This window comes from Megalops cyprinoides, chromosome 1 (genome assembly GCF_013368585.1).
Source record: "Megalops cyprinoides isolate fMegCyp1 chromosome 1, fMegCyp1.pri, whole genome shotgun sequence".
In the NCBI taxonomy this organism is placed as follows: Eukaryota; Metazoa; Chordata; class Actinopteri; order Elopiformes; family Megalopidae; genus Megalops; species Megalops cyprinoides.
Window position 1 is genome coordinate 66,134,866 of NC_050583.1, and position 20,507 is coordinate 66,155,372.

At 40.0% G+C, this 20,507-nt stretch overlaps 1 protein-coding gene across 1 annotated transcript; it reads left to right on the forward strand.

Annotated features, from left to right (window-relative positions):
* The first annotated feature begins 68 nt into the window (after positions 1 to 68).
* Positions 69 to 6,563, forward strand: rrp36 (ribosomal RNA processing 36). The gene is made up of 8 exons (XM_036520951.1): positions 69 to 384; positions 976 to 1,468; positions 1,705 to 1,837; positions 3,281 to 3,347; positions 4,881 to 4,985; positions 5,600 to 5,674; positions 5,880 to 5,997; positions 6,214 to 6,563. The coding sequence occupies exons 2-8, from the start codon at positions 976 to 978 to the stop codon at positions 6,354 to 6,356; spliced, it is 1,134 nt and encodes a 377-aa protein (XP_036376844.1). The 5' UTR covers positions 69 to 384; the 3' UTR covers positions 6,357 to 6,563.
* Positions 6,564 to 20,507: the final 13,944 nt, after the last annotated feature.

Here is a 20,507-nt window from a genome sequence, read left to right on the forward strand (position 1 = left end):
TAAAGGATAATGTTTTATACCTGTTTTGAATTTTCTTTCAGTATTTTTGTATTGCAGGGAATAAATGAAAATGTAAACATACATTTTGTTATTGTGGCATTACGTGTTACACTTGACATTTCAACAGCCTCCATGCTAATCACAAAATAATAACTACAGTGAAATTTTGTTAGTTATATTCATTTCGACATATATTGTAACTTTTCTGGCATTTTGAACACCTAACCGCAGAATGCAAGACTGACTTCCCTTTAAATTAGCGCCCTCTGTAGTACAGTACAATAAAGGTCCTACGTCATCATTTTGAGACGCGTTGGAGATAACAAACATGGACTCACGTGGATAGCAGTTGAAGCAAAATTCCTGAGTTTTATCGATTTTAATGTAAGTATGACTGTGTATAGCTATTATATCACATGTAATGTTAAATATGCCTCCCTGGCATAGGGACTATGTGTTCTGAAAAAGGTACTTTGCTAATTAAATGGGATTGTGTTAAAAGTGTAGTGAAAGGCCGCCTTAGAAGCAGGGGACTTTATTTCGCTCCAGACCGAAAGGCAGCGTATAATGATCATGCAATATAATGTTAAATCCGTTCTCTTCGTTTGAGTGTGACCACATTTCACTAGGTAACTACGTTAATTAATGTAGTGAGGGCGCTCGCTAGGACATGGTTAGCACATGTATAATGTGGTATAAGATTTTCCTTTTGACATTTGCCCGCAGATTCAGTCAAATGAAATAGGTAATTCACCACATCACAGTTGGCCATATAAATTAATTAGGCAAGTCAGTCAGTAACGATAAGACTCCGTAGTTTTGCCTGGCTTTTTATGTTGTAAATTCAGACTGGATAGCTCAACTACGTTATCGTTACATTTGCTGTTTAGCAGCCTGAAGTGCTAGCTAGCTAGGCAACCAGCCCGGTAAACGTCTCCCAAATTCTTTTCTTCTTTTTTTTTTGTATATTAATAGATGGCCAGCAAAAACAAGCCTGCTATTCTCAAACAAAAAGGCAATGAAGTATCCCGGGTTGGCACAGGTAAAAGACTGAAAGCAGCATCCCGGATGGCGACGGCCGAACCCGTTAACAGTGATGATGAGTCCGAGGAAGAGCTTGAAAGAAATTTTGCTCTGATTAGTTCATCAGGGAACTTTAAACAGGACAATAACTCAGAGACTGACGAGGAGGAAGAGGAAGAAGAAGAAGAAGAAGACGGTGGTGATCAAAGTTTAAATGAAAGAAAATCTACAGAAGAGGGTGGTGCATCTGAAGATAGTGATGAAGATGACAACGGTGAGGAAGACAAGGTCAACATCAAAGAGGATGTTTGGAGCGATGACAGCAGCGAGGATGTGGCTGGATCAGATAGCGATTTTGGACATGACATTTCCGAAGATGAAAAAGGAGAATCAACCGTCAAAAGCAATGATCAAACAGTGCAAACCGAAGAGGACATCAAAAGAGGTGATTGCATTGCATTGCCACTTGGCTTTGGCAGTGTGAATGATTTATTTCATTCGTCACTGAAATAAAAGTTAATCGCTTATTTTCAAATTTAACTGTGTTACGCAAATACACCACGATTTTGCTAAATTTGAGGCGGGGATAATGATAGTCTAGATTTATATGAAACCAGGCTGACAAATAAATGTCAGTTTGCATTTTACATTGTATTCATTAATTTTTGCCCCTTTATGCAGAACTATCAACAATGTCTTTCGAGGACATCATGAAGCTGCAGAATAAGGTTGGAACAAAAGCTTACAACAAAGTTGCCTATGGAGCAAAAAGCATACAAGCGCCAGAGAAGAAGAAGCGTTTGAACAAGAACAGGTAATCCTCCTCCATTCCCTACTCTTTCTGAAGTGAAGATATTGAGGCACCGAATAGTTCAAGTTTATTTGTCATGTGCATACAAATACAGAGTACCATAAGCAATGAAATAAAATGCGCCCTGGCGCTCTCTCAGCCCAATATCAATAAATAACAATAAATACCAATAAATAACAATAAAAGTACAATAAAAAAAGACTTTTTCAGACCTCAGCCCTCCTTCTAACTGAACTCTTGTTCAGTTGCCTTATTGCCTGAGGGTAAAAACTGTCCCTGAAGCGGGAGATCCGCGCTGTGATGCTCTGTAAGCGCTTCCCCGAAGGGAGATAAGAGAAAAAACTGTGAGCGGAGTGACTTGTGTCCTGCATAATGCATAGTGCCTTCTTCTTGCAGCGTTTGATGTAAATGTCCTGTATTGGTGGTAATGGTGATCCGATGACTTTAGATGCTGTTTTTACTGTCCTCATCAGGAGTGTATGATCATGTGATGTAATTTTGCCAAACCACACCAATAAGCTTCCTGTCAAAAGACTTTCTATTGTGCAACGGTAAAAGTTAATGAGGGTTTTTGTGGACAAGCCATATTTTTTGAGACACTTCAGAAAATAGAGTCCCTGGTGTGCTTTCTTGATGACACAGCTGATGTGAAGAGACCAGGAGAGAGAGTCAGAAATACGAATGCCTAAGAACTTAAAGCTATTAACAATTTCCACAGGAGTGTTATTTATGGGAACAGGTGTGTGTACTGATTTACTTCTCCTGAAGTCAATAATGAGCTCCTTAGTTTACTCCACATTAAGGGACAGATTGTTTTTGTGACACCACATGATTAGGTTCCTCACTTCATCCCTGTAAGCCATCCCATTGTTGTCAGTAATAAGTCCTATCACTGCTGTTAGTAGGATATTTAGCCACACAGTCATATGTGTACAGACTGTACAGTAAAGGACTGACACAGCAGCCTTGTGGAGCTCCGGTGTTCAGAACTACAGTGGATGAATATCTGTTTCCAACCCTAACTATCTGCAGTCGGCCTGTCAGGAAGTCCTGTAACCACCTGCAGATGGAATTGCAGAGGCCAAGGTCTATCAGCTTAGTTACAAGGATAGATGGAATAATTGTGTTGAAAGCACTGCTATAGTCAACAAATAGCATCCTGGCATATGTGTTTTTACCCTCCAAATGTTGTAACACAGTATGTAAAGCCAGTGATACAGCGTCATCCACACAGAATAAGATGCACAGATACACAGATCCAAGAAAACTTTATTACACAATTTGTAATCTCTGGACTGGGCATTTATTTGATCTTTTGGCTTTGCCCTGCCAGTCAAAAAAGTAATATTGCTGAATTTTTAAGATCTGTGCTGCAAAATCGTCAGGCTCAGATTTCCCTCCCTGTCCCGAGTCATTAAAACAGTCGTTTTTTTTTTTCTTTTTTAGGCCTATGGAAATATCTGCTAAGAGGCCTGCTCCGTTTCTAAGACAAGTTGTGCCTGTCAAAAAAACAGTAAGTTTTGGCTGTTTATTTGAAGGAAGTATCTGAAGCATTATCAAATATGTGCAACATTGGGGTAAAGTCAAGTTTTGTGCGTGAAGTCCTTCACAGTTAAAACATCACAGTCTCTACAATCTCACTAAATGTAGTCAAGTCACTCTCCTCCTCACCTCACTTCATAGGCTTCCTGTTATTGCCCGCATCAAGCTAAAAATGTTGGTGTTGGCACACAGGACAGTAAATGGGACAGCCCCCTCATACCTACATTTGGTCTTCAGACCCTGTGTTCCACCAAGATCGATACGCTCTGCAACCATGGGGCAACTGACTGTCCCTTCTCAGTGGGTCCCTCCTCTCAAACACGGTCCTTCTCTGTAGTGGCCCCTGAGTGGGAACTCCCCACAGGTATCAGAACAGCGGAATCGCTGGCCATCTTCTGATGCAAGTCGAAGACTCACCTCTTCAACCCTAACCCTAACCCTTCAGACACCTAACAACTTGCCGTACTTCCTGTTCATTTTATGTGTAGTATAGTGATGCGTTTTGGATTCTGTGATTTAGCAATTGATAGATGATAGTACACTTGGCTTCCCTTGTCTATTCGAGTTGCACGGGTTAATTTAGGGTAGGACTTTAATAGTGTTATGCTCACACTCACTGGTCTGGGAGTGTTGTTAGCCTGGTTTGAGACTGTTTCTCAGTCAGCTTGAACGGATGCACTTATGTTCTGTTGTGCTGGAAGTCGCTCTGTATAAGAGCATTTGCGAAATGAATGTAATGTAATGTCACTTACCTGATGTTATTTGAAGAATAAGACCCCCTAAAACTACAGTTCAGCCTAATAGTTTCATAAATTATATAATCAGTAAAGCTCCGCTGCTAATACAGATTGAAGTAAACATCCCTCTCCTTCTGCTTTAGAATGTCATAGAAAGGCTACTTCTTGAACAGCTGGCCTTAGTGTAAAGCTTATCCAGCTGTTGAGGGGCAGCCACATACAATGCCTGATGCTGAGACCGTTGCTTCAGGTGGCAAACAAATGGCATCTAGGTCACCAAACAAGCACCTGGAAGTATAACTATTCCTGTTGCGCATATGTACCCCACGTGTAGTTCAAGTATACATGCACATATGTGGTAGCTTGCTAACTTGCATCAGATTTGGAGTATGTACCTTATGTACCTCATAACCTACTGATGTTCAACCAAATAACTGTGGGCATGCATTCCTTAAGTATCCTGTGTTTTTTTTTTTTTTTTTAATTAAGAGGGGAGTAAGGGAGCAATCCAACCATATGGACCTAAGCTGACAGCAGAGCCTGCTGGTGCAGGTGGTGTAGATTTTAAACATGACACACAAGTCCAATATTAACTTCTGTTTCTGAACTGTCAGTTATAACTGTGTTTTGACATCAGATGTCCTAGTCTGTTCTGTTTTTTGTGTTTTTGCGTAAATGTTTTACTGGTGACCTTAGGGTATAGTAGTTACATAGCCAATAGAATTTTAAGGTTTTGTGTTTTAATTAACAATCCAATTTTTTTCCAGGTTTTGAGGGACCCTCGATTTGATGACCTGTCTGGGGAATATAAGCCAGAGATTTTTGAGAAGACTTACTCTTTTATTGATGACATAAAGAGGAAAGAAAAGGAGGTACTACAAACTATAGGTTTTCTTCTGATCTTATTCTTTCCTCAGACAGCATAAACTACTACTGCTGTTAGACCCACACATTTCAAGCTAACCTTGCTGCCTCATACGGAGCTATGTGTTGATGTAGGCTTATTAGTGCAGTTTGAGAGTATGAACCATCTTAACCAGTTATCCTGCTAGTAAAGTGTACCTTTAATAAGTCCTTTCACACACACTGTCATGTTTTAATGATAAAATGAGTCTTCATTGTTTAAGTGCAATAGGAATCATTTCCCTGCTTACTGATGTTTAGGACACATTCAACTCCAATAATAAAAATACACAGCGAGTGCAAAATTAGCAGCTAAAATTAAAAATGTTAACTAGGCAAGGCATTGTAATGGTTTATTTTTCTAAGTATATTACATATTCTGTTTACCCTTATACATGCCGCATTACCTCTTACTTACCTGTCCTGTTTGCTCATGCTATTACGTGCCCACCACCCCTACTCATTTTTACCATAAGATATGTACTCAGCTTATGAGTATGAGCTTATATATATATATACACATATCATTATGGGTCTATGAGGAAAATGTCCTGAAAGCAGACATTTCCTTTTTGTGTTGTAGATGATCAAGAAGAAGCTTAAGAAGGTCAAAACTCAAAAGAAGAAGGAGCAGCTAGAGCTGCTGCTCAAGAGGATGGTGAGTTGCCCTGGCATTCAAATTCATCCAATTCATGCTGCTTGTACATTAGTTGAATGTCACTCAGCTGCCTCTGTGGGCCCTGGTCTCCGAAAGCAAAGGACCACCGTGCACTTGGGGAAGAATGTTTAGTAGAAACAGAATTATTGGCCGGTGAGTGTAGAGGGAGTGGGGACTCAAAGCTGCGTGACGCCCGTCTGTGCAGGTGAACCAGGAGAGTGAGCAGAAGAGGAGACAGCTGCAGCGGGAGAAGGAGCTGGAGCTGAAGAGGAAGCAGAGGGAGCTAGTGGGCCAGGGCCAGAGACCCTTCTTCCTCAAGAAGTGTAAGTGTCACTAGGGAGGACTTGGCGTGTCCGTCCCGTTTCACACACACCGCCCGCTTGATTCGCATCCCCGGCCTTAGTAATTACAGGGGTACAGTGTCGCACGCTGGAACCGACTTGTTTTTGTAATGGTCTCAGGGCTTCAGCCCATGCTGTTGGCCTGAAAGCTAAGCACGGTGTGACCGTTCCTCCTTTCCCCTGCTCCCCCTCCCGCAGCCGACAAGCGCAGGCTGGAGCTGGCCGACAAGTACAGCGAGCTGAAGAAGAGCGGAAAGTTGGAGAATTTCCTGAGCAAGAAGCGGAAGCGAAACGCGGCCAAGGACCGCAGGAAGCTGCCTTCCCATCAGACGGCCCAGTGACCGCAGGCGCACGGAGGCACCGAAGGGGACGGATTTGGCCTCTCGTCCACTCAGCTGTTCACTCGACGCTCTGCCGCGTCATCTGTCACTGAGTACGGTCGAAGTCTGAAGAGCTGTGTACAGGAAGGGGGGTGTTCTTGCGAATAAGCATGGGAGTTTTGTTTCTTTTTTTGTGCTCGCTTTTTTGTTTTTGTTTTCCAAACCGATGTATTCATTTGAAACATGCAGAAATACAAATGTTTTATATCAGAACACTGAGTCTGTGTGTGTGTCAATCATGTGGAAGGAAAGAGCTGAAATGTCTTGTTTTTTTTATAGTCATGATGTTTATATAGCGCCTCTCAAAGATCCCAGAGTGTCACAGCAGGGGCAGGGGTATATTCGTGGGGGTGGCATAAGCTCAGTGGTATAACCAGTATCTTTTTTTGTTTGTTTTTAGTCACATAGACCTCTGGCCCTTGAACTTTGATCTATGGACATATACACTTGTATTGGAAAATCAAGTCAGCTTTTTTGCATTGTGGACCATGCATTTTTAATGACATTAATTTTAATACAAACCGCCTTAAAACGAAGTACTTGAATGCTTTGATGTAATTAAATGAGCCCCCAGCTGTGTTGGGACTGGATGCAGATAATCATCAGAAGTAATTTCTTTTAAAACACTGCCAAATTAGAAAGCTTTGCTCTGCCAGTCTGCACTGGCTTACCCATAAAACCTTTGGTACATTGGCAGAATGTGAATGTTATCCACATGAAAGTGTCTGTCATCAATAGGCTGTTGCTGTGTAGCGTATAGGTGATTTTCATGCACACTAGCGGGGACACCAGGCTACAGTATACCTCCACAGATCAGGACAGCAAAGTGTATCCCTGTGCAACAGAAGCCCTGAGAGTTGATGTAGGGGTAGGGGTTAGTGACAGGTACTGAAAAAGCAACGTATACCTTTACATATCAAACAATAAGTCCTTGGAATCAAGAATTTGATTCAGCTTTGAGAGGAGACTTTTGGTACAATGCAGGTAGGATTTCACAACAATAGTAAACAGCTGCCCCAATTATATCAAAGTTGACGTGTCAAGATAAGCCACTCGTTGTGGCAGATTAATGGAAAGTGAATTGGGGAAAAAAAACAATCCTCTTAGCTGATGGTCTGGGATGTTCATTTAAACCTGTGCCGAATACTGCCCCAAATAAAAGGGCCTTCGGTTGGTGGGAGCAGTCAACTGCATTGAAAGGTGGTTATTTTACTTGTATTAAAGGGTAATTGCAAACAAATGCTTTTAAGAAGCATTTTCAGTACATTGCTGAATAAAGCATACTTATTGATGTTAGCCTTGCTTTGACCATTGATACTGTATTCAGGGCATATCAAAAATCAGGTTCTGATACTCTTTAGTTTCTTTCCTCTCTGTCATTAATTGAGCTCACATAGTGAAGACTTAAAAAAAATAAAATGGATGAAACATTGTTTTTTTGAAAGTACAAATGTTATGTGCATAACGAGTTTCCATGACAGGTTGGCTACAATGCAAAATAGCAAGATTCTTTTACAGTTTGAACCACCAGATGGAGCAGTTGGCTAAATCCCAGGGAAAAAATAATCCTCATCATTATCTGAACCAATATATTCTAAAGTGGGGTTTAAATTAAGATTTGGATCTTATAATACAATTGGACTAGTTCATTCTTTCTCATTCTTATTTTTTATCAAAAGTAATTTAATTTACCATGGTAAAACCATGGAATCTGAACATTTGGGACCAGTCCTAAGGCTACTAATCTGCATTTTGTAAATGGTGGGTTGGAACTGTGTTTGGTCTTGGCTTTGTTCACATATAGTGTTAAGTGGAGCTCATCGGACATGATTTTCATGAATCTCTCAATCTCTGTGTCTGCAGTCTCTTTTCCATATACTTATCAGGTGCATTTTGGCCTATCATTGGTAGAAATTGATGTCAAGTTAATTTATTTATTTGAAAAGAAGGAATAGACAAGTATCATAGCATGTGCAAGTTCACTAAGACTAAAATTAAGTTAGGGGGTTTCCACGGCTTTGGCCATTTGTTCAACTTTAGCGAGATGCAGTGTCACCACTTCTGTTAGTGAATCTTAAAAATCCTTATGAGTGACCCTTAACATTGCATTGAACTGGGTTTCCACATTGCCTGTCAGACTAGTTTAGGCTTTATCCCTATTTTAGTGAGTGTAAGTTGGATGGAAACAGAACTAGAATCTTCTACTCTCCCGGTCTTTCTCACAGACCAAGGTCACAATTTTAGACTAGGGGGCAGTTGGCTTGCAACTCCCATTGCTGCATTTCTGTTTTGTGGATATAGCTGTGTAAATGAGAAATACAGCATTCAGCTTCAGTTTAAGTGACAGTGTTTTATGAGGAGATCGGCGTTATAGGGATGATATTCTCCTTTGGGTAGTGTTTTGAGACAAAACACGCCCACCTTCTCACTGCCAAGCACTTTCTGTACTGGCAGTCTCTTTGTGTTAATTGTACACGTCAGTGAACTGTTCTGGGTGCTGCTGATTACATGGGATGCAAGAGGCTGCTGGTGACAGTGACGGTGCCAATAGTGCAGCACCTACCCCCGTCTGCACAGTGTCTTTCTAAACACAAAAAGAACAGCGTGTGCCAGCGTTAAGTTTTTTTTTTTTTTCTGAAATTTTGACAGGCAAGACGAGCATTTCATTGAGTCATATACAGGGTTGGGGAGTAACGGAATACATGGAACAGCGTTACGTATTTAAAATACGGTAATCCAAAGTATTTAGATTACGTCAGAAAGTAATCCAAAGTATTTAGATTACGTTACTTACCTTGAGTAATCTAACAGAATACGTTATAAATTACATTTTAGGCAGGTATTCTATAATTTGTAGTGGAATACATATTAAAAGTAACCGTCCCAACCCTGTGTGTGTGTGTGTGTGTGTGTGTGTATATATACACACACATGTATAATTTTGGAATGTTTCATTCCTATCAGGTTTTCAGTTGCATCAATGTTTACAACGTCTGTAAATTACATACCTCCTTAATTTGATCTTTAAGAAGTCACAAAACTGAGGAAAAAACAGGGCCTCTATCTAGAGTAGCACACTCTGCTGGGGAAAATTTATACCATAGAGCGTAAATGTATGTAATTTTGGCTGCAATGATCAGAATTTCTTTAACAGTATGTCCACAGAAATGTGAGACAAATTTGTTTCTCTCTTATTTCATCCTCTGCAGACATAACTTTAAATCGATTTTGACTGGGCTTTATTTATTATTATTTTTAAGAGAATTTACTGCACTAAATCTGTACTCTTTCGATCACTTGTTTCACCATACATATTGTAGCATGTTTGGGGTGGTGGGCGGAGCTTTCCCAGCATGCCTTGTGGCAGTGGACTTTTGTGTTACCCACTTTGAGTGTGACCGTATTCCCGTTTTATGTAGTCCCCTCCTACCCTGGCAAGTGGTAATGTATGGCTGTGTTTCCTGTGTGCTGTTGCTTAATAAAAGGTTGGCTAGACAAATTGAGTGGTTATAACATCATCATTTCCAAAAGGAAACCCAGCTGTCACCATACGTACTTCCAGATAGCTAAACAGTCACTGTAGAAAATGCTAATAAATATTCTCTATTGTTTTAATTATTTGTTTATGATGATATGTATGCACATGGTAGCAAATACCTCATGTAACATGTACCTTGCTGCTTGACCTTTTGTGAACCTTGTGAGTCAATTAGCTGACAGTGTCAGTAACTACAGCTCTGGGACTTGTCAATGCTAGTTCACTGACACACCTCATTTCATTTCCACAAAACAAGAAGTAATGCAATGTCAAATTTTAGAGAATGGTCATAGCTTAAAATTTTCATAAATAGGATTTCTTTTGTCGGTCTGAGTTTTGAAAAATAAACTTTTTTTGGGGGTAAGTACTTATAAAAATCTAATGTGAAGATGATACAGTTTTTATTACTACTTATTAAGTATGTACGAACATGCGAAATGCAAGATAAGTGAATGTTATGAAAATCTATGAACCTGAGAAAAACGCTTTTGGTGGCCACTTTGGAGTGTAGCTTTGGGCATAGGGCAATAGAAGGGTGTCAATAAGTGTGTAACAATGTGTGCAAAAAAGGAAATGTCAAGTGTTATGCAATACAAGAACAAAGTCTGAAATAAACTGAAATAAGGCTAAACAGTATCCATTAATTTTTGTTAGTAAATTTTCAAACCTCACAGCCAGAATAGCTGAAAACCTGATATGAAAATGAAATAAATACATATGGTTATGATAAACAATTGGCAGCAAATTTATTCAGCAACTAAACATTCAAAATGGTCAAATGTATCCAGGAGTTCTAATCAGGAATTACAGTCCTTGAAAGCAAGTCCATTAGGATAGATCAGGCAGTAGATACCAGGAGTCACTGGAGACATCTATTATAGGGTATGGAGCGAACAGTTACCAGTGTTAACATGCAGAGCACATAGACTCTATTAAGAGTTCCGGTCTGGCTTAACATGGCCACCGGCACCTTAAACATTCCTGAATGTTTAATTCATGTCAGATGTGTGCTGCTTGACACTGCTTTTTTTCTTCATCAAAGGGATTAAGAGCCATGGTCAAGGGGCACAACTTGTGTTTCACCCACGCTAGATCTCAGTGCTGCGGTTTTGGTGTTTACGTGACCACAGTGCGAACTTTCAGAGCACTGAGGCTCACACATAGTTTTCAAATAGTTTAATTACTTTTAGAAACATTTTGACACAAGATTCTCAAAAGCGTTGAGGGTTAAGTAGAAATGTTCTCTTCCGCCTGTGTAATCCCTACATCCATGGGTTTGAAATGACTTTGATAATACCTTACCATTTTTCCCCTCATGTCATAAACCTTGTGGATATTATTGAAAAGGCAGTGCAGTGCATAATCTCTGAGGATCATGTGTAAACTGACTTGAATTGCTTTGCCGTCATAGTTTCAGGAACTCCTCAAGATACCGAGACTCATACTTTTTCATTCCAGAACTAAGATGGCTCTCATAATGACTTTTTGGATGAGAGGATGCTGCAGTAACATAATATGTGCTACATAGAAGTGCTAAATCAAGACTGATTGAAGAACTCCACCAATGATTATCTTATGTGTTGTTATTTACAATTAAGTACATAAGCAGTTCTGGTGTTCTGAAAGCGTTTCCTCAATGTGTCTAATGTTGTCACTGTAGACAGAGCCATGGAGATCCTCTGATCTCAGAATTATGTGGAAGTCTCATCTCTTGCTCTGTGGCTGCTCTCAGCCCATATAGGTGACATAAAGATATGTGTAGCTGTTCTGGCTCAGTAAGGACTTTGTCTCTCAATGAAAGCATATGAGTACACACTTCAGCTCCACAATACCACGTTCAATTCCAGCCAAGAAAGTAGGTAAAAATAGAAACACAGAGTATGAAAGATGAGGAATAGCGTGTTAGCGAGTTATTTTTCTGTCAGAAAAGAAAGTCCTCCCTCCCCTATCTACTTTTATCCTGAAGACTCTCTGAGGGAAAGAGCTGGACTGTATAATCTCAGAGAAGAGGCCTTCAATTCCATTAAAGCAAGCGCCCACCCCAAGTGCACTCTCATAGCTGGGCTCAGCAAGGCTTCGATACTCCTGTCTTCCATTTTTTTTTTCAGATAATTACCTTTTTCCTCTCTCTTTGATCGAAACCACTTGAAATAGAATTCGATATTGCTCGTTTCTGCAAATGTGGCCTCAAGTGGCACTGCTGTGATTTTCGCTTTCTGTTTGAGCAGTGCTATTCGCGCAGCAGGGCACGAGTGATGTTCGCAGGTTCTTTAGGGGCAAACTTTGTACCACAGCAGTGTATGGAAGACCTAGACTTTTTATTTATTCTCCCAGACAGCAGTGCAGACAGGATCCACCTTGGAGGGAAATATTAACCTTGAGGCAGCACAAGTCCAATGTCTGAAGCCCTTGGGAGCAGAGATGGAAGTAAGTTTGCATATTTCAACCTCAATATTTGTCTTCCTATAACCGTAATGGATGGTTTCAGCTCTTGGGCAGAGCAATCAGTGTAGACAGATGAGGAGCCATTGTGTGAAAGGATCACACTGTCATGCTGCATTGTTGAATTGTGCTCCATTCTCCAGGTTCTGAAGAGGCAACCGCTTATGCTTGCAGAGTTATTGGAGTAGGCAAACAGAACTAAAATAGAGATGCTGTCTTCCAAATGTCCTGCAAACTATGTCATTTTACAGCCAGCTCTGATTCCATATCGGAATTGGAGTCATGCTGGTGCCAGTGGTGCCAGCAGACATGTGTTGGAGAGGCTTGAAAATGACAGCCATCATTTTTTCAAACAAAATCTGCATGCGGCTAATTTGAGAAATCTTTTAAGACGCTGTATTGTTGACAACAGCATGCTGCAGGCAACATACTCATCTGGGAGGCACTGCATGACTATTAAGTGAAAAAAATGTCTGAGACAAAACTTTTTCATCCATGCCCGTTTTATCATGCCATGTATTGTAATGGTAGAAATATGATATTATTGTCATTTCCTTATCTCACCTTCATTTGGTGGGGGATATATATTTAGTAACATTTAACACAGTGCTGCAATTGTGCATCAATGCTGACATCAAAAGAGGACGGTGCATAAAATAAATGTGGAATGTAAGCTAAAAAAAAATGTAAAGAGAGTGAAATGCACAAAATCATTCCAGCAAAGAATAGCTACAGAAATTTAGTCATTAGTTAAAATTGCACAAAAGCCTTTGTGTGGAGAATCAATATGTTGGACTGGTTTTCCAATACATATCAGCATGCCACTGTATTGCTGTAAAAACGAATGCTTTCAAAACATAGTTGAAAGAATGACTGTGGGGGAATTCAGTTGATTCCAACATGTAGGAACTCCAAACCTTATTGTACATTTTAATCCAGAAAAATATTACACTGATGCAAAAGTCATACAGAATATATAAAAACTGTGTACAGCTCATGGGAAAGTCTCACAAGGTAATAACACCATCTCCTCAATAGGGATTCAGGCTGCTAATATCCTTGAATGGAGCCCCAGTGAATTGTTGCTGAAGTGATCTTTCTTTTATTAAAATGACAGTGTGTTAAAATTCACTGTACACTGTGCTCTTCTATCAGCTGTCCCTGATGATTTCTTGCTGTTGTTGCTTTAAAGCAAAAAGATCATAAGACACGTGCAGTTCACCTCAGAATATTTTTAAAACATTTCATAAGCGGATGGTAAGACTTCATGGTGGCTCCTTCATAATCACCTTTGGTAAAAGCTAATGTGGTGTTCTTGGTTAATACAGAGTCCATGTCATGCCCATCACTCGGTGCACATAAACTCTTCCCATTTACAAGTGCTATTCAGAATTCTGAACAGATGGGACCATTTAACAGACAGTAATAATGGAACATGATCTTTGAAATACACAAATCACTACCAGCAAACCTGTGTAAGCGGGGAAGCAGTCACTGTACTTTCCATCTTATTCCAAATAAGAACACGATGATGCTGACAGATGGCCTCATTGAGTCGGTGCAGACACCGAGGTGACTCTGATTAGTTTGAGCCTCAAATCCAGCCCTAATGTTGTCAATTTCAATTTACCTGCAAGAAAGGACATTTTCTGGTTTCTGTTCGTCCAGTAAAATTCTGTTCGTACAGTAAAATTCAAGTCCTGCTGTGGTAAATTGGGTTAAAAATAGAGAGTGCTACCATATACAGTGGTTGAATGGAACTTTGTTCTAGAATAACTTTTAAAAATACCTCATTCATGCTCAGCTGTGAGCAGACTGAAGACAGACACAGAAGTGAAAGAAAGTGAAAAGTGAAAGGTACTCGCATATGGCTTATCCTCAGGATATCCTTATCCTTTAGGACCTCCTGGGAACGCTACAAAAGGCCACCTCTTTTGGCGTGCTAGAGGCCTCTCAAAAGGCACGTGGGACCTTGCCTCACCCACAGAGGAGTCCTTCCTTCGCATCAGCATGTTTTTTTTCTGTAAGGCAGAGTAACAAACATTTTAAGGATGATCACCCATTCATCTAATTCTGGTGGTGAAGCTCCCCCAACAGTGGTAATAGTGGGGCCCATGGAAGAGCTCCACAAAACAGAAACATGTCGGCCACAAGTCTTGTGGGAGATGTCCCACTTTCCTTCCCTTTGTTGGAAAGAACATTCCCTTCAATAAATTGACCCAGGACTAGGCACCCCAGCCTGAGTTTCAAATGCCCTTGGTTGCCCTGGCGCACTCCACAGGGATGATTGTTGATCGAACCCCATTAATATTCTACCTATCATTTTTCGAACCTGGTCTCTCAGATCAGAAAAATGTAGAATCCACAAAACATGTTTTGACACAGGAAAACAGATTGTGATCCCACAGCTTCTGCAAAAAAATCAATTTTGCATTTGCCATCAGAAGGGGAAAAAAAAGCTGAGGAACTGATCCCAGTTACCATTTTTTAATGTAAGCCATTTCTGAAAACTGTTAACATCCATCGGGCTCATGCTTTTCAATTATTTAAGCACAGAAATACAGTTCATAGTTCTTTCTGCTGCTATTTATCTGCTGTGAAGGCAGCAGAAGGTGCCTCTATAAGAAATTATAAACAGGATGAAAAACAGACTCCACGAAGCGTGTAAAATGGTTCAGTTTATTGGAACATATCACCTTTTTCCAAACTTTTGTAATTATAATACAAATTAATCTGCTAGATTGGGTCTGCATTTGTAGAGTCAGATTGAACATTTTCAGTTGGAATTTTTTGTGTGTTTGAAAGATGCATCGCTCGACAGAAGAGGAGAGTATAAAGTGGAATGATGGTGGTTTTACATATAATAAATAATAATCCACAAATGTAATTAGGATGTCAGGTGCCTATGCAGCAGCCTGTTGCCATTGATAACAGCTTTGCAAAGATTACTGTCAGGGAGAGCTTTATTGTGAAATGAGATCATTTAGAGTACATCACCAGTGGTAATTTTAGAAACTGTTTATTTACATAATTTGAATCAGGCTGCTTAACCCTAACTACAATACTGATAGAACATATCCTTATAAAGCATTTCATTGTGTATGCAAATCAAGATTTCACAAGTTTTTAACTCCAAAGTTCATAAATATGTTCTGGATTGTTGGGTGACCTTTCTGTAAGACATATCCAGTTAATTAATCATTTATTTGTATTTTCTGTATATCTGCAGCCATCACATTTAGTTTTGGGCTTAATTGTTTGCCCCCCTCTGAAATCAGACTAAACCTAATTTCTCATTTAAGCTGACAAGCCCAACATGTCAGAGGTATTTCTCATGATTATTGGCTAACAGGATAGTGAATTCTCTACCACTGTTAAAAGGAGCTATCCACTGGGGTAACGAGCACAATGGAGGCAAAAATATAAGATTGCAGGGATTCAGGTGTACAAAGGAATGTTTCCAATGAAATTTCAGACATTATATCCTTGGTATGCATGGGCTTCATTGAACTTGGAACTATTTTGATATCAAAGAGCATCCTATAAAATTCAGGGATTTGATGAATGCTCTACTTTCAGCTCAGTCACTTAAACGTGACACATTGAATGTAATACATTCAGAGGTTAGAGGCCTCCTGTAGGCTCGGACATTTCTATCAAGTAATTTTCAGTAATTTTCACAGTTTCTCCATAGGCAGTGGAATCCACTTAAAATTGTTAAAAATACTACATGCTCCTTTTCCATCTTAAAACAATGTAATGCATGCCTTGTAACTATGCAACCTTGTAACTATGAAAGTCTTTGTGTCAAGGTCATTTATGACAATTATATGCATATGCATTTAGACTGATAATGAACCATTTCTCTGTTTGACTCTTTGACCACGTTCTCTGAACATCATCATTCAAGATAAAGGCACATGCCCATTTAGTTTGATAATGAAGTGTTTCTTCCCTTTTCCGTGTTTTCAACATCTTTATTGAGAATAAAGACACATTTCAATTGATAATGGACCATTATCCTCCCCTTGTCACTCTGTCAAATCTTTATTTAAGATGAAGCTCAAGGTGTCTGGAAGTATGGAAGGTACCTCAGTTTTAGGAATGAAAGAGACATGTTTGTATGGTCATAGTTCTCTAAAACTGGAGCTCTGGTGTACAGAGCATTGAGATATATTATTCATTAATTAATTTGTGCTTTCATTACCTAGCAGGATCTGGTGCTGAAAAGCTTCACCATGAAGCTGATGCCCTTCCCAGTAAACAGGATCGAGTGGAAGGGCTCCACTGGTCAAACTATACCACATCCCCACCGTATTGGATAACAAAGAATATTCAGTTGGCCTTAGCCTACTGCTGAGCTGGATGGGAGGAAACAGAGTACTTACAGAAAAGATCCTCTACACAGAGGCCATTATATATTCATGCATTATTTTTTTTAAAAAGCATTACACCCTAGCAACTGAACTGATGCTATGTGGACAGGATGTCAGAAACAGATCTATCAAGAATGAGCTGCATATCAATAGTGAACTATATTGAGTACAACAGATTTTCCAAAATGTAGCAAACCCCTGACAGAAACAATTTATTACTTGTATGAAAAGGGATATTCCAATTTGATAAAAACTGGACTATCTCAATGTAGTAAGATTACCTGAAGGGACATTGTGCATATCTCTGACTGGGACACCATTGGCTGTTACATTACATTACATTGCATTACAATAATTTAGCAGACGGTCTTATCCAGACCAACTTCCGGCACAAAAGAACAGCAGTGTATCCATTCAAGCTGAATGAGCAACATTTCAGACCAGACTAGCACCGCTCTCAAACCAGTGAGTGTGAGCATAACACTATTTAAGCCCTACCACCAGTTAACCTGTGCAACCTGACTAGACAAAGGGAGCCAAGTTTACTACCATACATCGCAGTTACTAGATCTAGGCTGTGAAAGCCAACCTTGGTATTCTGATTTCACACCTAAAGGAACTGAGCATCTTGCTGTTCAGTTCTGTCAGAGGTATTATTTATGTGTATTGAATTATTACACAGCATGAGACTATCCAGAACTTTCTCTATCTTTGGCCCCCGATGGTGGGATGAACTTCCACACTTCACCTGTTCTGCTGAGTCTCTCTCTGTCTTCAATAAACAAGAAACATCTGAACACACAGCTCTTCTGCTCTCACCTGAGCACCTGAAACACTACCACCAAAAGGAATTTCTCATGTCTCAAAACTCTTTCCTACTAAGCTTTAAAATAAAAAAAAAATGGTTTAACACGCTCGTTAGCTCTACCAGTTAGCTTACACCCTGTCTGGCCAACCATTGAAACCTGGTCATGCAGCGCTTCTAATACTGTTGACTCATTATGGTTTTTGCTTGTGTTGTACTCTACATCATTTGTAAATCACTTTGGACAAAAGTGTCTGCCAAATGGATAAATGTAAATGTAAAAGATATTATGTGTAATATGCACCTTTTATTTCAATATCAATTATATATATATTAGCTATAAAATGATTCCTGAAAATATATTTATATATGTTGTTTTCTCTCATTCCATAGTGATTGAAATAGCCTAAAATATTAACTCCACAATCTAATTTTGTTCTCAGGTGCCTAGCCGATTGGGTGATAACAGCTAATCTAGCTGCATCTGAACTGTAAAGAATTGATACAACACATTAGCTTGATAATAGACCATCTCTTATATATATCTGTCTTATTTCATAGAAATTGCTCCTATTCCTTCTAGCATATCATAGTGAGATAGAGGATAGGTACCCTGCAGTGTATTTATGAGGTTATTTTTGTTCACATATGGGGATATGGAAGGTGGAGAAGGAACGGCTGTCATACTGGGCTAGGAGATGGCCAAATGGGAGTGGGAATCAGACACCTCTATCAGAATTAAGAAGACAGTCTTCTGTTTTGATTTGGAACTTTTATGAGGGTACTTCTGCACCTTGCAGCTCCAGTAGTGCTCCAAGTTCAAAGCCTGTCACCAGGAACCTGCTGGGAAAGACTATGGAAATGGAGAAAAAGTTGAGCATGCTGCAAAAAGCTATCTTCCATTGTCAGAACAGAGGGTGTTGAGGATCTGTTCTCCTGGCACCTGGTACTTGATATAAAGCAGATAAAGAAGCCCTCAGTGCAGATGAGACTACATATCGACATCCGAACTTTTGTCTAAGTCGTACTGGGAGCAAGCACAAGAGCACACATCAGCCTTCAATGTGAAGGCATTCTCTATTGTCGCCATATCTGCACTGTTAAAGGGTAGTGGTAGGAGAGCGATGCATGGGTCTACTGTGTGCCGTCAATCACTGACTTGCGTGAACCAATCAAAAGGCTTTGCTCTCCACAGCAGCACATTAAAATTGGTTTAAATCAGTGAGCCATTTATGGCACATGGTAACGCCAACTATTTTGGCTTCAAGAAGCCTCCTCCTACTACTTGCTCTCATCACCTTTGGCTTGCACACGTGCCATACCGAAGGTTCTCCCGGCCAGCTTACTACAGTCAGTCTGCTGGAAAACAGGACACATAGAATGACGGAGCGGTAGTGTGGGGACATTTATTTCTCCATGTTTCTTATTTCTTGTGTGCTTGTGGTTGTGCGCTGCTTACACTGTGCATTCTCTGTAGCAGCACAGGGCCAAAGGCTTTAGTTTGGACTTTGATTTAGATGAATTTTAACAGAAACACCTCAGCAACAGTGGTACACTTCAGAATAAGAAACCAGGCTGTGCTGCAATATGGCACTAGCAATGTCTCCTAATTACCCATTACACCTGGGGTGATGTTTTTTTAGACAAAGGTTTATAAGGGTGGCCAGAAGTCTCATTCCACTGCCCTGGTCAAAGGAATTTGCAGAATAAGATAATTATGGTCTCATCTTCATATAAGGTCCTTCTGTGCATATCTTTCATAAATGTGGCTCATAAAGTATTAGTAACCTGGATACCTTGTGTCACACAGAATCATTATCTAACGTACAGTGTCTTTTCAAACTAATTAAACTCAACCTTTGGTACACCATTTCAACAACATGTAACTTTCCCACACCATACAAATGTCATTCTGTCAGATGTAATGTCAGCTGTAAACAGAGATTGAACACAATTGTGGATTGCATAAGCCTATACCAGGGAAGCATACTAAGATACTAAGGTCTACTGATGTGGAAGAATTTTGAGATCTCCATTAATTTCTTTCTTTTTCCTTTCAGGTTGCAGAAAAGACAGCTGCTGGCAGTCTTTTTAACAGTATGCAAGACTGTTTTTGCAGTTTCTATTTCACACTGTTGAAGAAAATGTGTTTGGTCAGATTTGTTTACAATTACTTTATTGAGCATGGACAGTACTCTTCTGAAATTTAACACATTTATGCAACTTCATGTAACAATGAGGTGTGTGGCAGCTGTTCAAACCGAATACGCCACCCTGGGATTGCGCCCAGGGAAAATAGTTTTATGGATGGGGCCTATACACAATAGAGGACCCCTGGAGTTCTTTACAAGAAAGAAGCCAGAGACGTGATTCAAATTTAAAATGCAATTTATTGAAAACACTTTACGCACCAATTAAAGAAACTACACACCTAGGACGATGGGTACTACAATTTACTTTCTCCACAATATGGCAAAGAGTATAAATATTGAGGAAGGAATAAAAAGTACAGGACCTGAATCAGTCACCAATGTACAATACTCAGACACTATACCAATACATGTTAAAAGTGGGTGAAGAGCTGTCTGGGGGAGGTTATACTACTCACCACTAAGGGTTCCACCTATGTGAACAATACTCACCGCTCTGTGCGCAGCCTCACTCAGTCAACACAGCAAACGTGAACTTAAATGTGCTGGTGCAGATCACTAGACGAGCAGGTAAAGGGAGACTCCACTACAGACTAAACCCCCACCACCAGACAGCCTGAGCCCACTGCATTCGGGTGTGCTACCCTAATCAAGGAAGATTTTAAATACGCTACAACCAGTTGGTTTGGTCACACATCACAGAATCACGTACAAAAAAGGCATTTATAATCCTATGGGCTAGCCAGACTGTTTTATGACATTGGCGCCCCACGGGGGCACTTCACTACCATGCAATGCTGC